At 32.1% G+C, this 15,313-nt stretch overlaps 3 protein-coding genes and 1 long non-coding RNA gene across 5 annotated transcripts; all 4 read right to left on the reverse strand.

The window, feature by feature from the left end:
• LOC18613381 (outer envelope membrane protein 7) lies at positions 586-1,150 on the reverse strand. Its single transcript, XM_018120052.1, has one exon. The coding sequence runs from the start codon at positions 1,063-1,065 to the stop codon at positions 790-792; it is 276 nt and encodes a 91-aa protein (XP_017975541.1). The 5' UTR covers positions 1,066-1,150; the 3' UTR covers positions 586-789.
• On the reverse strand, positions 2,281-4,648 carry LOC18613382 (small nuclear ribonucleoprotein Sm D1). The gene is made up of 4 exons (XM_007050589.2): positions 4,494-4,648; positions 4,280-4,356; positions 2,729-2,920; positions 2,281-2,633 (listed from the first exon to the last, which is right to left on the reverse strand). The coding sequence occupies exons 1-4, from the start codon at positions 4,505-4,507 to the stop codon at positions 2,572-2,574; spliced, it is 345 nt and encodes a 114-aa protein (XP_007050651.2). The 5' UTR covers positions 4,508-4,648; the 3' UTR covers positions 2,281-2,571.
• LOC18613383 (stem-specific protein TSJT1) lies at positions 6,367-8,187 on the reverse strand. Of its 2 annotated transcripts, none has more exons than XM_018120428.1 (5): positions 7,933-8,187; positions 7,513-7,753; positions 7,277-7,397; positions 6,935-7,023; positions 6,367-6,612 (listed from the first exon to the last, which is right to left on the reverse strand). In XM_018120428.1, exons 1-5 carry the CDS (start codon positions 8,133-8,135, stop codon positions 6,577-6,579), a joined length of 690 nt encoding a protein of 229 aa, XP_017975917.1. In that variant the 5' UTR covers positions 8,136-8,187; the 3' UTR covers positions 6,367-6,576. The 2 variants fall into 2 exon arrangements, with proteins under 2 accessions (XP_017975917.1, XP_007050652.2); XM_007050590.2 differs by having other exon boundaries at positions 6,914-7,023.
• Positions 11,922-14,470, reverse strand: LOC18613384. The gene is made up of 6 exons (XR_001927714.1): positions 14,083-14,470; positions 13,619-13,788; positions 13,326-13,530; positions 13,058-13,252; positions 12,776-12,928; positions 11,922-12,208 (listed from the first exon to the last, which is right to left on the reverse strand). It is a non-coding gene; the product is annotated as an uncharacterized LOC18613384 (long non-coding RNA).

The raw sequence follows: 15,313 nt of genomic DNA on the forward strand, positions 1-15,313 counted from the left end.
ATAACATAAATTGAAAATACTTAAAAATTAAGTCAAACATACAAAATCATTTTATTATTTTTTATTTATATTAATTATTAAATAAAAATTTATTTTAGAGGTTCTATTAAAAAAAATTATAAAAAATTAAAAAATTATTTAATATGTAAAAAAAATTTTAAATTTTGGGAGGCCATGATCCCCATTCCATTAGGAGGCTCTGCCCCTGCTTTCTATCTAATAAAGCCTAATATGAATTTATATATATGAAGAATTTGGAGTCAGAACCAAACTATATATCAACTTTCCTTTATCTCTGGGAACATGTTATTCAAAATGGATTTTAAAAAGAAAAACACACAACAACCGAACAAGACACCTGTTGTTATCGATTATCTAAAATAAGAATGGTAATGAGTACTCTTTAATTGAATATTTTCGAATATTTGTAAAATATGAATATTTTATATTTAGATTTAACACGAGTTTGAAAAACAAGTATATACCTGAAAATTTGAAATTCAAAAATTTGATGTTTCTATCTAATTTTTCAAAAATAAAAGAAAACAATCCATAAGATTTAGACAAAATAAAAAAATACAGTAGTGGCAGAAAAAGCAGGAATCAAATACTAACATACTATAACTTAAAAATATCTTTAAGCAAAAAGTAGAAGCAAGCAATTCGAAATTGAAAATACGTCTACGATCACATTAATAATTTCACTAATCCTAAAACATCCAAAGGTACTTTAATTACTTCGACAAAACCCCAAAGATCTTGTTCCTAAGCTGCACCTTACTGTTAGGATTATGCCAGTGGTGAGTTCTTGGCGACGGCATCAGCATAAGAAGTAGGCCTCCTACAAGGAGATTCATCCTCCCCCTTCACTACATCGTCGCTTTCGCGATCAGAAGCGTTGTTGCGCACGGCGATATCGTCGGGATCGCGATCCGGGTCGGACTTGTCCATGGCGGCACGAGCCTTGTCCAGGATAGGCTTAAATGCCATCTCTATGGCCAGCCACCCAAACGCTAGCGCCCCGAAAACCACCGCCGCTTGCTTCATAGCCGTTGATTTTCCCATTTTCCTTTCTCTTCCGACTTGGCTGCTGTTCTGATTTGATTAATTTGGCTTTGCTATTGCCAGTCCTCTATAACTTTTAGTTTGCTCCATGTCAAATTGTCAATGAAGGAAAGGGGCTAAGGAACCATGTGGGACCCACTAAACAAAGTTGTCCCCGATGAACGGTCAAGATTCAAAATTAGGGGATTATTGGAAATATTGATTCAAAACGCGCCAGTTAGCCGCTAGTAAAAACAACCTGAAATTTAAAAAATTTTCGATCAAGTTTATTAAATAAAAGAAGACAAAAAACAAAGTGATATGAAGGGGCATTCCCTGGGTTTCACTCGGGAAATAAAATATTTTTATTTTAAAAAATTAATACTATTAAAACAAATAGTTTTGATACGAGAAATCAAATAAATTTGTTAATCTTCCAATCAGGAAAGAGAACAACTAATCATATGCCCAATTCCCACTGATAACAAGCAGCATACATCTATCAAAAATGTTCACAAAGCTTAGGAAAACCAAAATATCCCAATCAAAATCTGTCAGTCCAGGATTGTCAAGATCAGCTCCTGCACTCAAAGCACAATTTTGGACACAATAAATTCTCCTCAAATTCAACAGACAATTTCATCCTCCAGCCTTAACTTCATCCTTTAACTCTGAAATCACACACACGTATTCTTCATTAAAATTTATCACATGCCATGGAGGTGGATAAAGGAAGGTGATTATGGAGGTTCTAATCTGGTATGGCTTGAGGTTGGGATAGATAACTTACATTACAATTATGGAAAAGGGGGAGACGTGTGGTCGGAAAGAAGATTGAAAGAGGACATGGAGATTATGGAGCTAGTGACGAGTATTGGATGGTAGAAGGTTTGGATTAGTGGGTTTTCACTCTGAACGGGTTGGGTTGATTATGCTTAGCCAAAGACATCGTCTTTCGGTTTGAAAAAAGGGCATACAATTTCCATACTTTTTGCCTTGATTTTCAGTTGACTAGCAAGATCTTTTCCTTTGACCATATTCATAAACACCAGAAAATAAGAAAAATTAGCTTCCGTAAGCCAATTTCCTGATTAACCGATATAGCCTTGATTTTTTTTCCCTGTTCACTTGGACCTGATGGATAGAACAAAACCTGAGAGACTAGGATTACGACAATATCATAAGAGTACTAACACTATCAATCATCTAAGTAGCAGGCTCAACTTCAAGACTAGGTTTATGACAATCCATGTCCGCGTTCCTATTTTTACTATTTCTTTTTTTCAAAAGCAACAAGTGGACAAAGGAATAGATCATATGCTCAGCTATCAGCTTTAGATCAAGTTATCCGATGGTTGTAATCCCAGAATTCACGATTAAGCCACCCAAACAAAGGATAATAATCACACAGAAAAGTAAAATACCAATACAACTTTAATATCCATTAGCATCAACGGCCAATTCTCCCTACAACAAAGGTGTCTACGCATCCAGCTGTCCCAAAAATTTGAAAGGTGGGCAACATATTTAACGGCCTCGACCACGTCCACGTCCACGCCCACGACCCCGACCGCGTCCCAAAGGCCTCCCTGAATTTGGAAAAGCATTTGAAAGATAAATACCAACAATACTTCATGAAAACAAGCTTATATAAGTAGGACATTCAAATAGGAAAATGGCATACCAGCTGTTGGCTTCTTGGGTTTCACCCTAGGTGTCTCTTCAACCAGCAATGTCTCAAGATTTAAGCTATCAGGTAGGATATAGTAGCGAATATTGTTACCCCTCACACTAAGGTGATCCAAGCTCACTGGATTTTTTCCCTTCAATGTAAGTTTCACTGTTTTCAGATGCGTGTTCATACTGATATCCACACCTAAAACAAACCAGCAAATCAATCAGTCAGAAAGTTGCATGCCAACATGTGTATCTTGACTCAAAAAAAATCACCCAAAGTCTATTTAGTCAACCTTAAACTCTAATATACATGTGTCAAACATGTAAAGAAGCTTCGAAACATGTAGACAAACTTTTGATGATAAAATTTAAGATATACGAAAGAATGAGAGACATAGCACACACAAGTGACCAAGCACTCCAGCAAAGTAGACAACTAAGTCTGTTACTGCCACATGTGTTATAAAAGGGGACCTAGACCAAAAGTTCAAGCTAAAATAGGCAAACATGTCTATGTGTCTGTCTATCCATGTATGTGCTCTTTGAAATTAATGTTTCCTCTTTGTGAGATAACATCACTATATCTCCACCTATAGAAACCATCATGAGCTTAAAGTGCCTTAAGTGGTGATCAGTTTAGAAAAAAAAACCTTTGTATCTTTCACAGATGGAGATCTGAGTTCAGAGTTTGCGTCATTATTAACAGAAAGAACAGTAACTATACCGTTCTCATAACGTAAAAGGCAAAAGTAGATTCCTAATATGAGATTATGAGGTGGTAATTGGTAAGAAGCTAATCACTCACCCCCTCCCCCAAACAGAACAAATTTCCCAATCCACTTGTTCATTGAACTAGGAAAGCAAGCATAAATCAATCAATGCAACGTAATACAAATAGACAGGGTGTAAATGTCCAAGAAGAATTTGGTTTCATATAACCCTTCCATTACTCGGCAAACCACAGGGTAGAAAACAAGAACTCAATGAGAATAACCATTTTCTTTATTGAAGGCACACAAAGTCATCCAATAATAACAAGATGAATAGAAATTGCAGGCATACTAATTGGTTTACAACATAAAAACAGGTTCACAAATAACCTTAGCTGATCTAGCATGAGGAACTAATTCAAAATAAGATATTATATATGCAATTGTTCAATAAAATGAATAATTGAACGATTGTGTAAGCTGCCTTTCAGAAATGTTTCACAGTCAAACAGCACACTAAGTCCAAAACCAGTTTATCTTAAAAGGTAATAACAAGTAATATCGTGCAATGCATCATCAATTTTAAAATTAAGAATTTAACCAGAAGGTTACCGAGTGAATACACATTTGGGGTGGGAATTATGAATATAGTTGGCATAACTCATTTTAGGGATAAACGAGAAACAAAGAAACCGATAAAACAATAAACCCTAATAACTATATAACAATTACAAGAAATCTTTAGGAAATGGCCCTTAAGCTCTTATAACTTGGCTAAACGGAGGGCTAGGGTTTAGCAAAACCCTAAATGTTGGGGAAAAAGAAGCAGAGATGGGAAAGAGAGGAACCTGTGATGGTGCCGTGAACAACGGTTCCGTTCTTGAGCTCAATCGACACCGTCTCGTTGTTCAACTTCATCAAAAACCTGCTCATTGTGTTTCAAATCAATACCATTAAATGAAAATCCAAAACATTTTTCCCACATCAACTATCAAACACAAAGAGGAGAAAATAGATTTTCCTCTCAAATAGTTAAGAGGGAAGAGAGAAACAAAAACTGACCTGACGAGCTTCATGTTGAGAAGGGGGAAGCGAGGTAGGGCTAGAAGCAAGCAAAGGCGAGAGAGCCAGTCGGAAGGAAGCGGGTGGAGAGGTACCCGTTTGTTGCCAGTGCCAGGGTTGCTGTGGAGGGGTTTTAGGGATCGGGCCGCTGCTAAAAAGGCCCTTTTTAAGTTTATGAGTTTACGAAAACGACGACGTAGCTCCACTGGTTGTAGTACACTTGGGCCAATCCGAGCACTTCTCCTCCAACTAATTTTTAGTCCAAGAGGCTAATGTACTGATAATGTAATAAATTTACTTTCTTTTCATTAATTTGAGAATGGAATAATCAAAATATATTTCATAATTATAGCGAAATGAAGATTCCACTTTACCCACTAAGCTAACGTGGTGAAGCTTATTTGATGTTCATCGTGAAAGTACTTTTTGTACAACTACCAACTAAATTTCAACTCAATCATTTCTCTTCTAAATTTATCAATTCTTCTATAATTTTATTATGATGTACTAATGTAAGATGTCATAATTTCTTTGAAATATATCAAATTAAATTATATTACAATATTTATTTTGAAATAAATGAACGTAATAAACGATTACAACGTAATCACATTACTATCAATAACTATAAAGTAATTGCATTAAAAAATCAATGTAATCTTATATTACAACTTAGTTTGCAATGTTGATTTTGATATTATCACTTTTTTTAATAAATAAAATTTTAAAACTTAATTTTTATCATTTTAAAAAAATTTAAAAAATTATAAAATATTTTCAAATTTTTGAAAAAAAATCTATGAATTTTGACAAANTTTTGAAAAAAATCTATGAATTTTGACAAACATAAAAATAATTTTTTAATTTTTAAAAATTCTAAAAAGTGAAAGAAACCAAAAATAATTTTTAATTATCCAAAAATTCTAGAACCATGAAAAATAGAAATAATTTTTATTTTTAAGAAATTATAAAAGATTTAAAATCCATAAAATAAAAAATATATTTAGAATTTTTTTAAAAATAGAAGATATTATTTTTTATGCTCATAATTTTTTAAAACTATAAAAATTATTTCTTTTTACTGTCAATTTTTTTTAAAAAAAAATCCTTTGGTTTTTTATTTTTTTATTTTTTCTAAAAAGAATTATTTCCATTTTTGATGTTTTAGGAATATTTCAAAATAATAATAACAATATATTTTAAAATTTTCAAAATTACTAACAAATAAAAAGTTATGTTCTAATTAATATTAAAATAGATTTGCTCGATACTTGGTTATTTATTGAAAAATTTATTTAAGAGATAATATCATATAAATATTTACAATAAAAAATATAAGTTTATTAAACTTACATTTTAATGCATAGAAGTAATTTTAAAAATTAATATTATATTTTTAATAAAGTGTTTGTAAAGCAAACGGTGTAATGTTATATTATCGATATTTTAATCATACTTTCCTTAATACATCAAACGTTACAATATTATTTTACCTTGCAATCACATTCTTTGTAATGTAATTGCATTGTAAGGTGCCAAATGCAATTAATCCATTTTCGTGTTTCCATTGATCCAATCTGTTTATGTATTTGAATCCATTTTTTTCCTTTCCATGAATGGACCGCAAAATTTTAAGTCAAATTGATAGCCGTTTCTATGTGTTTGGAAAGATTAGTTCCTTTCTTTCCTTTTCCAGAAGCTGTGAATACATTTGTCTCCTGTGTTTGGTTAAAAATTAGGACAAGAAAGCAGCAAGCAGTGCAAATGTAGAAAGAATGGCGAAGTTGGAATTGATCTCCACATTTTATTAATGAAAGAAAAGGCGATTATCTTTCATCTTCCTCAAAGAGAAAGAAGTAGAGCATTTCATGGATGGACAAGTCAATAAGTCATGACATGCTTTATTATGAGATTGTAAGTTACTAATTTGATAAGGCTGCAATTGAAAGTTCTCACTCAAACCGTTTACAGTGACATTCAGACGCTAAACCCAAATTAACAATTTCAAACGGTTGAAGTACGTCTCCCTGGCACCCCCCCGGCTTTGATCCCCTGCCACCTCTGCAACACGGGGACTTAATTTTTACTCTCTGGCTGCGAGAACCGCTGTTCCTTCCACCTGAAAAATTAATTACAACCTTCTCATAATTTAAGTAGTTAAAACAATATGGAACTGAAAAGTTGCTCTATCTGGACCTTGATTTGGCAAGTTCCTTATGTTCCTATCCTACATGGCTAGACCTAGATAGGTTTAAGTTGAACCATAGGCAGGCAGGACATCTTGAGGGTGATTCTTGTTCATAAAATCTTATGGGTCAGTTAATTAAGTTGCTTACTCCACTCCAAAAGTGTCAACTAGCAATGTTGTTTATCTGGTAAGTTTAAAGACTCAATTAAATAGCAAATGCCAAATTTGTTACCTTGAATGTTGCATCCCATACCTCTTCCTCAGCTGCAGGAATGGCAGTGATCTTGTTCTTCGGATTCTCATAGCTTATTAACCCGCCTACTGCAGTTGAGAAGAAGCACCCTGTAGACCATTGGAAGCATCCGTATCAAACAATAATGTCATTACTGTTAAATAAATAGCTTTTTCTAAACTATCAAAAATTGCGACACAAGTGTAATTATTAACGAAACTTAGCAATCATTTTCTGAGGGTTTTGTGGACAATTGGCTATTCTCTAATAAGGAATTTCAAAAAAGAGCGGAACTATTGTGGCATCTGGGGTAGATAATCTATTGTAGCGTTAAAACACCAGAAAGGGGGAAAATGGTTATACCCTTAGGAAAAGAAGCAAGTGACATGCCACATGCACCTTTGAGCATCTCTGCATCATCAGAAAATGCCACAAATCCGTCAGCAGTAACACCCCAGTAAAGGGGAACCCCGCCAGACCGATCCTGTCGAATTATTAACCATGTTAAACAGACGGATGAGTCAGTAATTGAGGCAACATGCGAGCAAACCTACTAGTTTTCACCAGGCATTTATATACCAATTACCAAAATAACTTACAGAAGCCGCGAACAAAGTGGATGTGGTCTTGTCAAATACTACAAACGCAAAATTGCCAGCAAGGTGGCCAATCACATGGCTCGGAGGATAAGGGGCTCGGTCACGCAACGCTTTGTAAGCTTCAATCACCAACATCACCCCATCCGCAGACTTGGCTAGACCATATTCTTGTCTTAGGCTACCTAAGTTATCAAGCATCCCTTGAAACAAGCAGAATATATCATCTTTGACTCCAAGTGATCTGCACCCATTATAATCCCTCCAAGGTGATCAAAAACATTTTTATTAATTTATCGTGAATGATGAATCTGACCACAACGATCAAAATTCATGCAGTCATTTTTATGTTTGAGGGAACTAATTAATTTATACTGTTTATGATTTTTTGCGTTTGTTGTATGAGTTGATGTTGTATCTTACCTTGGCTGTAGAAGAGACTCATTCTGGCGAGAGTAAGCCAAGTTAACTTGGTCACCAATTTGTATGGAAACCGAAGAGAGGTTACACTTGATGAAACGTTTGAGCAAAGCCAAGGCGGTGGTTCTTGGGGATGGACTCCGGTTTCCTGCAGCCACCAGCTCCTCCGGTGGCGTGACAATCTCACGGCTAAAGACACCTAGCATGGTATCTACTTCTCTCTCTGGAGTTATGCAAATGCAAATTGCTAGGAATGAGGACTGGTAATAGGGAAGTGGCGTTGTCAATTATCATGCCACCATTTATAAGAAAAAAAGTAGACAAGGTTAGAACTGTATTTTCAGGATATTGTCCTTTCTAAGCTAGTTGATTCCTTTTAGGCTGCTGGTTAAATTAATTAGGCCTAAGTTGCCGTGAGAAATGGCAGCAAATTTAAGATGATTAAACTTCATTTATGATCCAATTCCCAAGTCGTATTCAGAGTTTACGTTTTTAACTGAGAACCAATTTGTAATTTCATTTCAAGTCTGTATATTTATGTACTTTGGTTCCTTCAAGGAGGTAATTGCCATTAAAATTTCAAGCGCTTGGTGCAAACAAAAGATAGGCTTTCCATGGATCAGTGTCATTACAGAAAAATAAAAGTAACATAAAGAATGAAAGAAAGTGTAAGCAAAGTGGGAATCTGATCAGGAATATACAGAATCTAATTAAACTATCTCAAAAGGAAAATGGAATCTAATCTGAAAGGGCCAGAGAGCGACATCCCCATTACGTGTATCAGCCGGCTGAACATGTAGATAATGCACTTGTCCTGGGAGGTGAGAGGATTCCTCTCAGGTATTTGAACAAAAATGCTTTATCTATGGAGCCATTTCTATCTGCAACATTAGGTTAATGAATTTCGCCATGGGATCCACGTATACATTTTATAGTTAAAGCGATTCTTTTGGTTTTTTGACATCTTTTAGCATTATGACAAATTCTCTCATGTAAACCTCAAGGATCCTACCTTGATTAACTTGCCTAAACATGGTTAACTATATACACATCATTGTAACGTAAGAAGATTGAAATTTTTGGTTGACCCGGTCTGTATTGCATAAGTAAATCAAGATCATTGCTCATCTGCCAATGAAGATTTTATCTCCTCTGTTCATGATTTGATATGTTTCACAGTCCGTTGACCAGGAAGATATAATTGAGGCTTTATATTAAATGCAATCCAATATCCATGTGCATTTAATCAAAACGGTTGTTCATCCAATCTCATGAGCAAAATGGTTTAGGGTTTTTTTAAAGCATATTTTTAATGTACATATACATACAAAAAAAAAAAGCACCTTACTTTTAATTTGCACTTGTTTCTTCTTCACCTTCTTCCTTTTTTGTCCTTTGACATTTTCCATTAAACCAAGTATTTCCAAAATTTATTGACCAAAACCTTTTACTAGTTGAGAGAGGCTAGAAGGTATTGTTGGATTTATCTTTTTCTTTTTTTTTTATGTGAGAAACTTCTATTTTTACCAAAATAATCTTTTATCATAGGTTTTTAATGCCAATTATTAATTAAAATAATGTGAAAAGTGATAAATTATATAGCAACCCTTTCTTGTCTTTCCAGCCAACTTGGCAAATAGCCCACCTTTTTTGATAATTAAAATATATAGATAGTGTTAAGAATATTTATGTATGAACTAAGAGTTCAGATCTAGTCAAACAATCCAATATATTAGACACAAGAAATGTAATTTTATTTGATTATGTATATCTAGATTTGATATAGATTACATTAGATTAAAATTAGGATTTGAGAGGTTATTAGCTTATAAATATGTTTCGTACTTCATTTGTAAATACATACTCTCAAATAAGCTCTTCTTACTTTATTAATATTTTTCTCTTATAATTGTTCTTTCTCTTTATATTTCATAACACATTATCAGCGCGATTCTCTAATCTCTCAAGTTTTTATATTATTTAGTTTTCATGAGCATCTCAAAATCGAAGTTTCAATTATTTCAAGCTTCAAAAAGATTTCATTAATTGTTTTTTTTTATTTAAACGAATAAAGTAAGTGACTTGATATATTTTTATGTTTTCATCCCTAAAAAATTAACTTTAATGTGAATTTGCTATTATGTAATATGCAATATATTTTGTGTCTTGATTTATTAAATTAGAATATGAATTGGCTATTATGTAATATGTATCATATTTTTTTTTAATTTATTAAACGGATTGAACATGCAAATATATATAATTATATATGATCTCTTTATTTTGGTATTGAAATATGATTTGTTCAATATATGATTTATTTGTTGAATTTCGACTATAATCTTGCTTAACATATGTAAATATATCTTTGATATTATGAGAGTTTGCATAAGACATTTTTGAATTGAACATATGAAATTGACTTTATATGATATCTGATTTTGTGTGATATTTATTTTGTAACAAGTAAAAAATACTATAGTTTGGATAATCTAAAAATATATTTTGTTTTAGATTTCATGACTTTTTGTGGTTGAGCAAAATAACAAGCTATTAATAAAAAATCATAAACCTTGTCCATTCGTTGAAGTGAATGCAATATCATTTAATAATTCATAGTCATGGACGTGAAAAAAGTCTCCATAATTATTACAATTATGGTGGTTACACTAATCACTATTCTAATAATAATAATAATAATAATATCTTTATTCACTAGAAGTGATTAGATACTTTTACCCATCAAAGTTAGATAGATACATTTACCCACTAAAAATGAATGAATACTTTTACCCACCAAAAATAGACGGATAGATACCTTGACCCATCAAAAATAGATAAATACTTTTATCCATTAGAAATAGATGAGTAGTGAAAAGATATAAAAAAAAAAAGATAAAAATGGACAAAATAAAATAAATATAAAAAATATTTGTATTGATGTGGCATGAAAGACCATTGGTCAAGTACTTGTTGTACGTAAAAACATTTTGTTAAACTTTATCAAGCATTACTGAAAGACAAAATAAAAAAAAATCAAAATAAATTTGTTCAATATGATTTTAACTATGACCAAGTTGATATAACACATTTAAATGTTTTTTCCTATCTACCTTAAAAAAGAAATTGATTATGTTTTTGGTGATTAAAATATACAAGAATAAAATTTCTTAAATAATTTATTAGTATGTTTTTGTATAATTTTATCATGAAATGTTTTTATATATTCTCATTATATTTAAATGATATATTTTTACTATATGTTTTAATAGTAAATTATATATCACTACAAAAAAAAAAACCTATTTCCAACGGAATTTTCTGCTAGAAAAAAGCTAATTTTCGTTGGAAATACTTTTTTTCGACGAATTTTCAATAGAAAAATCCGTTGAAAATTTCATCGATAATACTTTCCGTTAAAAAAAATATGATTTATGTTGGCTATCCCATTGGAATTTCGTTGGAAATAATTCCGTAGGAAATGAATTTCCAATGGAATTTTCTGTTGAAAATGCTTTTCTTATGAAAAAAATATTGAAATTCCGTTGGAAAAAAAATTCAGAAAGAAAATTTCATTGAAAATTTCCAATGAAATTTTCTATTGAAAAAACATTTCCCATGAAAAATTCAATTAGAAATAATTCCGTAGGAAATTAAGTTCCAACGGAATTTCGTTAGAAATTTTCAATAGAAATTCCATCAAAAATGCTCTTCCAATGCAAAATTGCGTTGGAAAAGCATTTCCAACGATGCATTCTTAATTTCTTCACGTATGCATCACTAAGGCATTTGAATCAGCAATAAGACTAAATTGCTAGCGGGAAGAAAGTCACCAAATTCTTGATATCTATCGAATTGCTTGCTGATAGATTGATGCAGATCCTCAAAGAAGTACAACAATTTCATGTTTGCACTCATCGAAATTTTGAGTGAAAAGTTCAGGTCTTTCTTTGTTTAGAAAACAAAATAGTTATAATATCACATAGAAAATCAACAAAAAAATTCCTAGTTAACAGAATTATATGTATAGCATAAAATGTTAATAACAAAACAACCATACAAAGTTGCATCTAAGCTAATTTTATCAGTTTCAAGGTATTTCAATCTGATTAAAAATACAAGTTACACAAACCTCTGCTCTTCGATAGCGTCTTCTCCAATGCCCCATTAGATACCATCAGCAAGAGATGCTTCTGCCCTTGCTCGACGAACTGAAGCTTCCTGATCTAACATCTCTTCTCAGATCTTAGCTTCTCTCATGATTTTTCAAGTCTTTTTCCTACAACAAAAAACCATTAGAAATTACAGCAATCAAAAACAATAAATACAATTGCATCAAAAAAGAAAAATCAAAATTCTAATGACTGACAAAATATATCATTTACGGGACACAATAGTGAGATAGTTAAGGCATGAGTAGCTTAACCATAATCAGGGGAAAAAGACAAAGCAAGACATTGAATATTAGATACAATGCCTAATTTGGACAACACTTACCACTAAGTAAATATCAAGTCTTTTTTATCAAAGGCAAAAAGCTGACAAACCCTATAATTCATCTTTGAACAAGAAAACTCATACACTTACTAATTTTCTAATTTGTAATTTAAACAAAAGCATTGCTCCAGTCCACCCAGCATCATATTATCAACTATCAAGAATGTGAAATCTTGTAATTTAGATGATAACATTATAATTTTTATTATTTCAGTATCCAGTAGTTCAAATATTTTCTTAGACATGCAGCCATCAGGCAATTAATAGGCATATATAAAATCAATTAATAAAGAGGCACACAAAGATGACAGAAATTTTCTCGATAATGTAAAATTAGATAAAATCACACCTCATCATTTAAAGCAGCGTAAACTGCACTTAAACTATCAGCCTGTGCTAAAAAGTCATCGAAACCTCTATTTCCATGGAGAGAGGAAAATATAGAATGGCGAACAGTAACATCAGCATCTGCAACAGCTGCAATGAGAATCTTCTCCACAAGCTACAGAAACCCAATATCAATTTATGAGCAAGCATAATGCATCAGAAAGATTCTGACACAGGTAAAATCCAATACATTAATCTCATCACAACACTTAATAACTAATAATTAAAAAACAAACAAACAAACCTCCTCAACAAGATGCCTTCATTTTCCTCCAGCTCGGTTTGACCGACTGGAACTAAATTGCATGCACACAACACCGGAAAAAGAATTTGTAACTAATTTGCAACAGCATAAGGCAGCATCTTTTCGTGTGGCTCCATCCTCATCATCAAGATACACAACAACTGATTCTCTTGCAAACTCAAGGAGTTCATGTCCCTAAACCATAGAATAGATTTAGTGCTCCATTACAGTTTTCATCATACATCCAGTATAATAGAGGTACACACACCCTGAAATTAAACCGAGCAAGAGTCTGCAAAGCAAGTTGAACCAGGGCTGAACCACTAAGCTCAGACACTGGCTGAGGAATATTTGCAGCAGTGCCTTGAACCAAGGCAGCAGCTGGCCTTGCTTGAAAATATGGGGACTTTGAAAGAACCAAGGATATGGAATCAAGAAGTCGATCTTGAATAGTGGGTAGCAAAGATGGAATGCTGAAACAGAACCAAGAATTTGTGAAATTAACACCCCTCAATTAGTCTCTAAAAGCATCTAAATACAAAGTCATGATTGCCCACATACCTCATAGTTATTTGCTCAAGTGCTTCAACAAGAGTAGGAGAAAGACCAGCAGAAAACATAACATCAAGGAGACAACGGACATGGGACTCCATTGCAGGTCCCATGGCTCTTGCAATGTTTCCAACACAAGCCAAAGCTTCAAGTGAGGGTCTACCTCTGCGTGGAGTAATCTGCAAATAAAAAAATATATATGCAAACAGTTAGACACCTTGTTCTTTAATAAATAAAAATAGCAGAAACTTCAAATTAAAATATCCAAACCACAGAAAATACAACTTAAAAAGGGAAATAATGAGACTTATGAGACTCAAAACAAAAGAGAAAAAAAGGTGACGTAATGTACAATGTTGGGGTTCTCGTGAGGACCTGTTTTATACATTTCAACGTATTTGCCCTTTATAAAAAGGAAGCGAAAATGGCAATACTCGTGGCCGATCAAGTTGACTCCTATATGATACACCCACCTTAAATATTCAAAAATCCCCTTCTCGTCCCCGCCATAGCTGATGCTTCGGCTATACCCATGTTTACGATCGTCGTTATTGTTGTCATTAATGTTGTTTCCAGTGCTGCCATTCGACCCTTCTTCCTCGTGTCCTCCCTTGCCTCCCGTCTCCTTCAACGACCCAAATAGAAGCCTTTTTTCCTTAAATCATAAAATTAGATTTCTTTTGATTTGATTGAGAGCAGATCTAAGGGAGGGAAAGATAAGCAGAGAGAGACCAGGAAGAGGGAGGAAGTAAAGGCAAGGCAGGGCAAGGGGCGGCAAGGCATAGGGGATGAGACTAGGGCGGGAAAGATTGAAAATTTGGGAAAAGATTTGGGGAAAGAGTTGGGCATGTAGGCCTAGTTATATAGTATTTGATATGGGTTTCTTATTAGATAGTTAATTATTTATAAAAATTATTGGTAAAGTTGGTAGATTTTTAGAATTTTTATTTTCAATGTTTGAGTTCGATTCTTATCACAATCAGTTGATATATATATATATATGATATGTATATATTATTTAATGCACTATTAGTATTAATATACTTATTATAACATAAAATAACATTTATAAGGAAACATAATATATTATATATTAATTAATATTATCAAATATATAATATTATTTTGTTGTTTATATAATATATATTGTTTATTAGTTATTAAATAAGTATATTATTTGTTAAATGTAAATTACTTCAATATCAATACATATAAGTTATATATTTATATTACATAGTATATTATTTAATTTAAATTTACTATCAATTCTTCTTAATTTATATTAATTAATATTAATATACAACTTAAAAAAAACTAATATTAGTATACATCAAGTATTATTATTTTTGTATACCTTATATGATTATATATTATATAGTACTCATCAATTCAATTATTAAAATTATAATATGAAACTAATCGTAAAGAATAAGGCACTTACTCCAATTTAGAATTATCTTACATGAATATAATCAATGTGAAGCATAATGTTATATTACTTTATTATATACATATTAATGATACAAATTATATGTTATAATGTTATATATTAGAAAGTTTGTATAACTAATAACTAATTGCAAACAATATGTTATAAAAATTAAACTAATAATTACTAATAAAGTTTTTAAGTGTAATCTTATAAATAAAATTTATTATAAGCTAACATACAAAATATAGGTGTAATAATTATAATATATTATT

This window comes from Theobroma cacao, chromosome 1, assembly GCF_000208745.1.
Source record: "Theobroma cacao cultivar B97-61/B2 chromosome 1, Criollo_cocoa_genome_V2, whole genome shotgun sequence".
In the NCBI taxonomy this organism is placed as follows: Eukaryota; Viridiplantae; Streptophyta; class Magnoliopsida; order Malvales; family Malvaceae; genus Theobroma; species Theobroma cacao.

Excerpts from the sequence above, each read along its gene's own strand:
- LOC18613383 (XM_007050590.2), bottom strand. The coding sequence starts at position 8,135 with ATGCTAGGTGTCTTTAGCCGTGAGATTGTCACGCCACCGGAGGAGCTG. Across the intron at positions 7,398-7,512 it reads CCACTTTGTTCGCGGCTTCT|GATCGGTCTGGCGGGGTTCC; the intron begins GTAAGTTATTTT and ends ATAATTCGACAG. Across the intron at positions 7,024-7,276 it reads ACTTGCTTCTTTTCCTAAGG|GGTGCTTCTTCTCAACTGCA; the intron begins GTATAACCATTT and ends AATGGTCTACAG.
- LOC18613382 (XM_007050589.2), bottom strand. Across the intron at positions 2,921-4,279 it reads TGTTCACGGCACCATCACAG|GTGTGGATATCAGTATGAAC; the intron begins GTTCCTCTCTTT and ends GGTTTGTTTTAG. Across the intron at positions 2,634-2,728 it reads ACCCAAGAAGCCAACAGCTG|GGAGGCCTTTGGGACGCGGT; the intron begins GTATGCCATTTT and ends TTCCAAATTCAG.
- LOC18613381 (XM_018120052.1), bottom strand. The coding sequence starts at position 1,065 with ATGGGAAAATCAACGGCTATGAAGCAAGCGGCGGTGGTTTTCGGGGCG.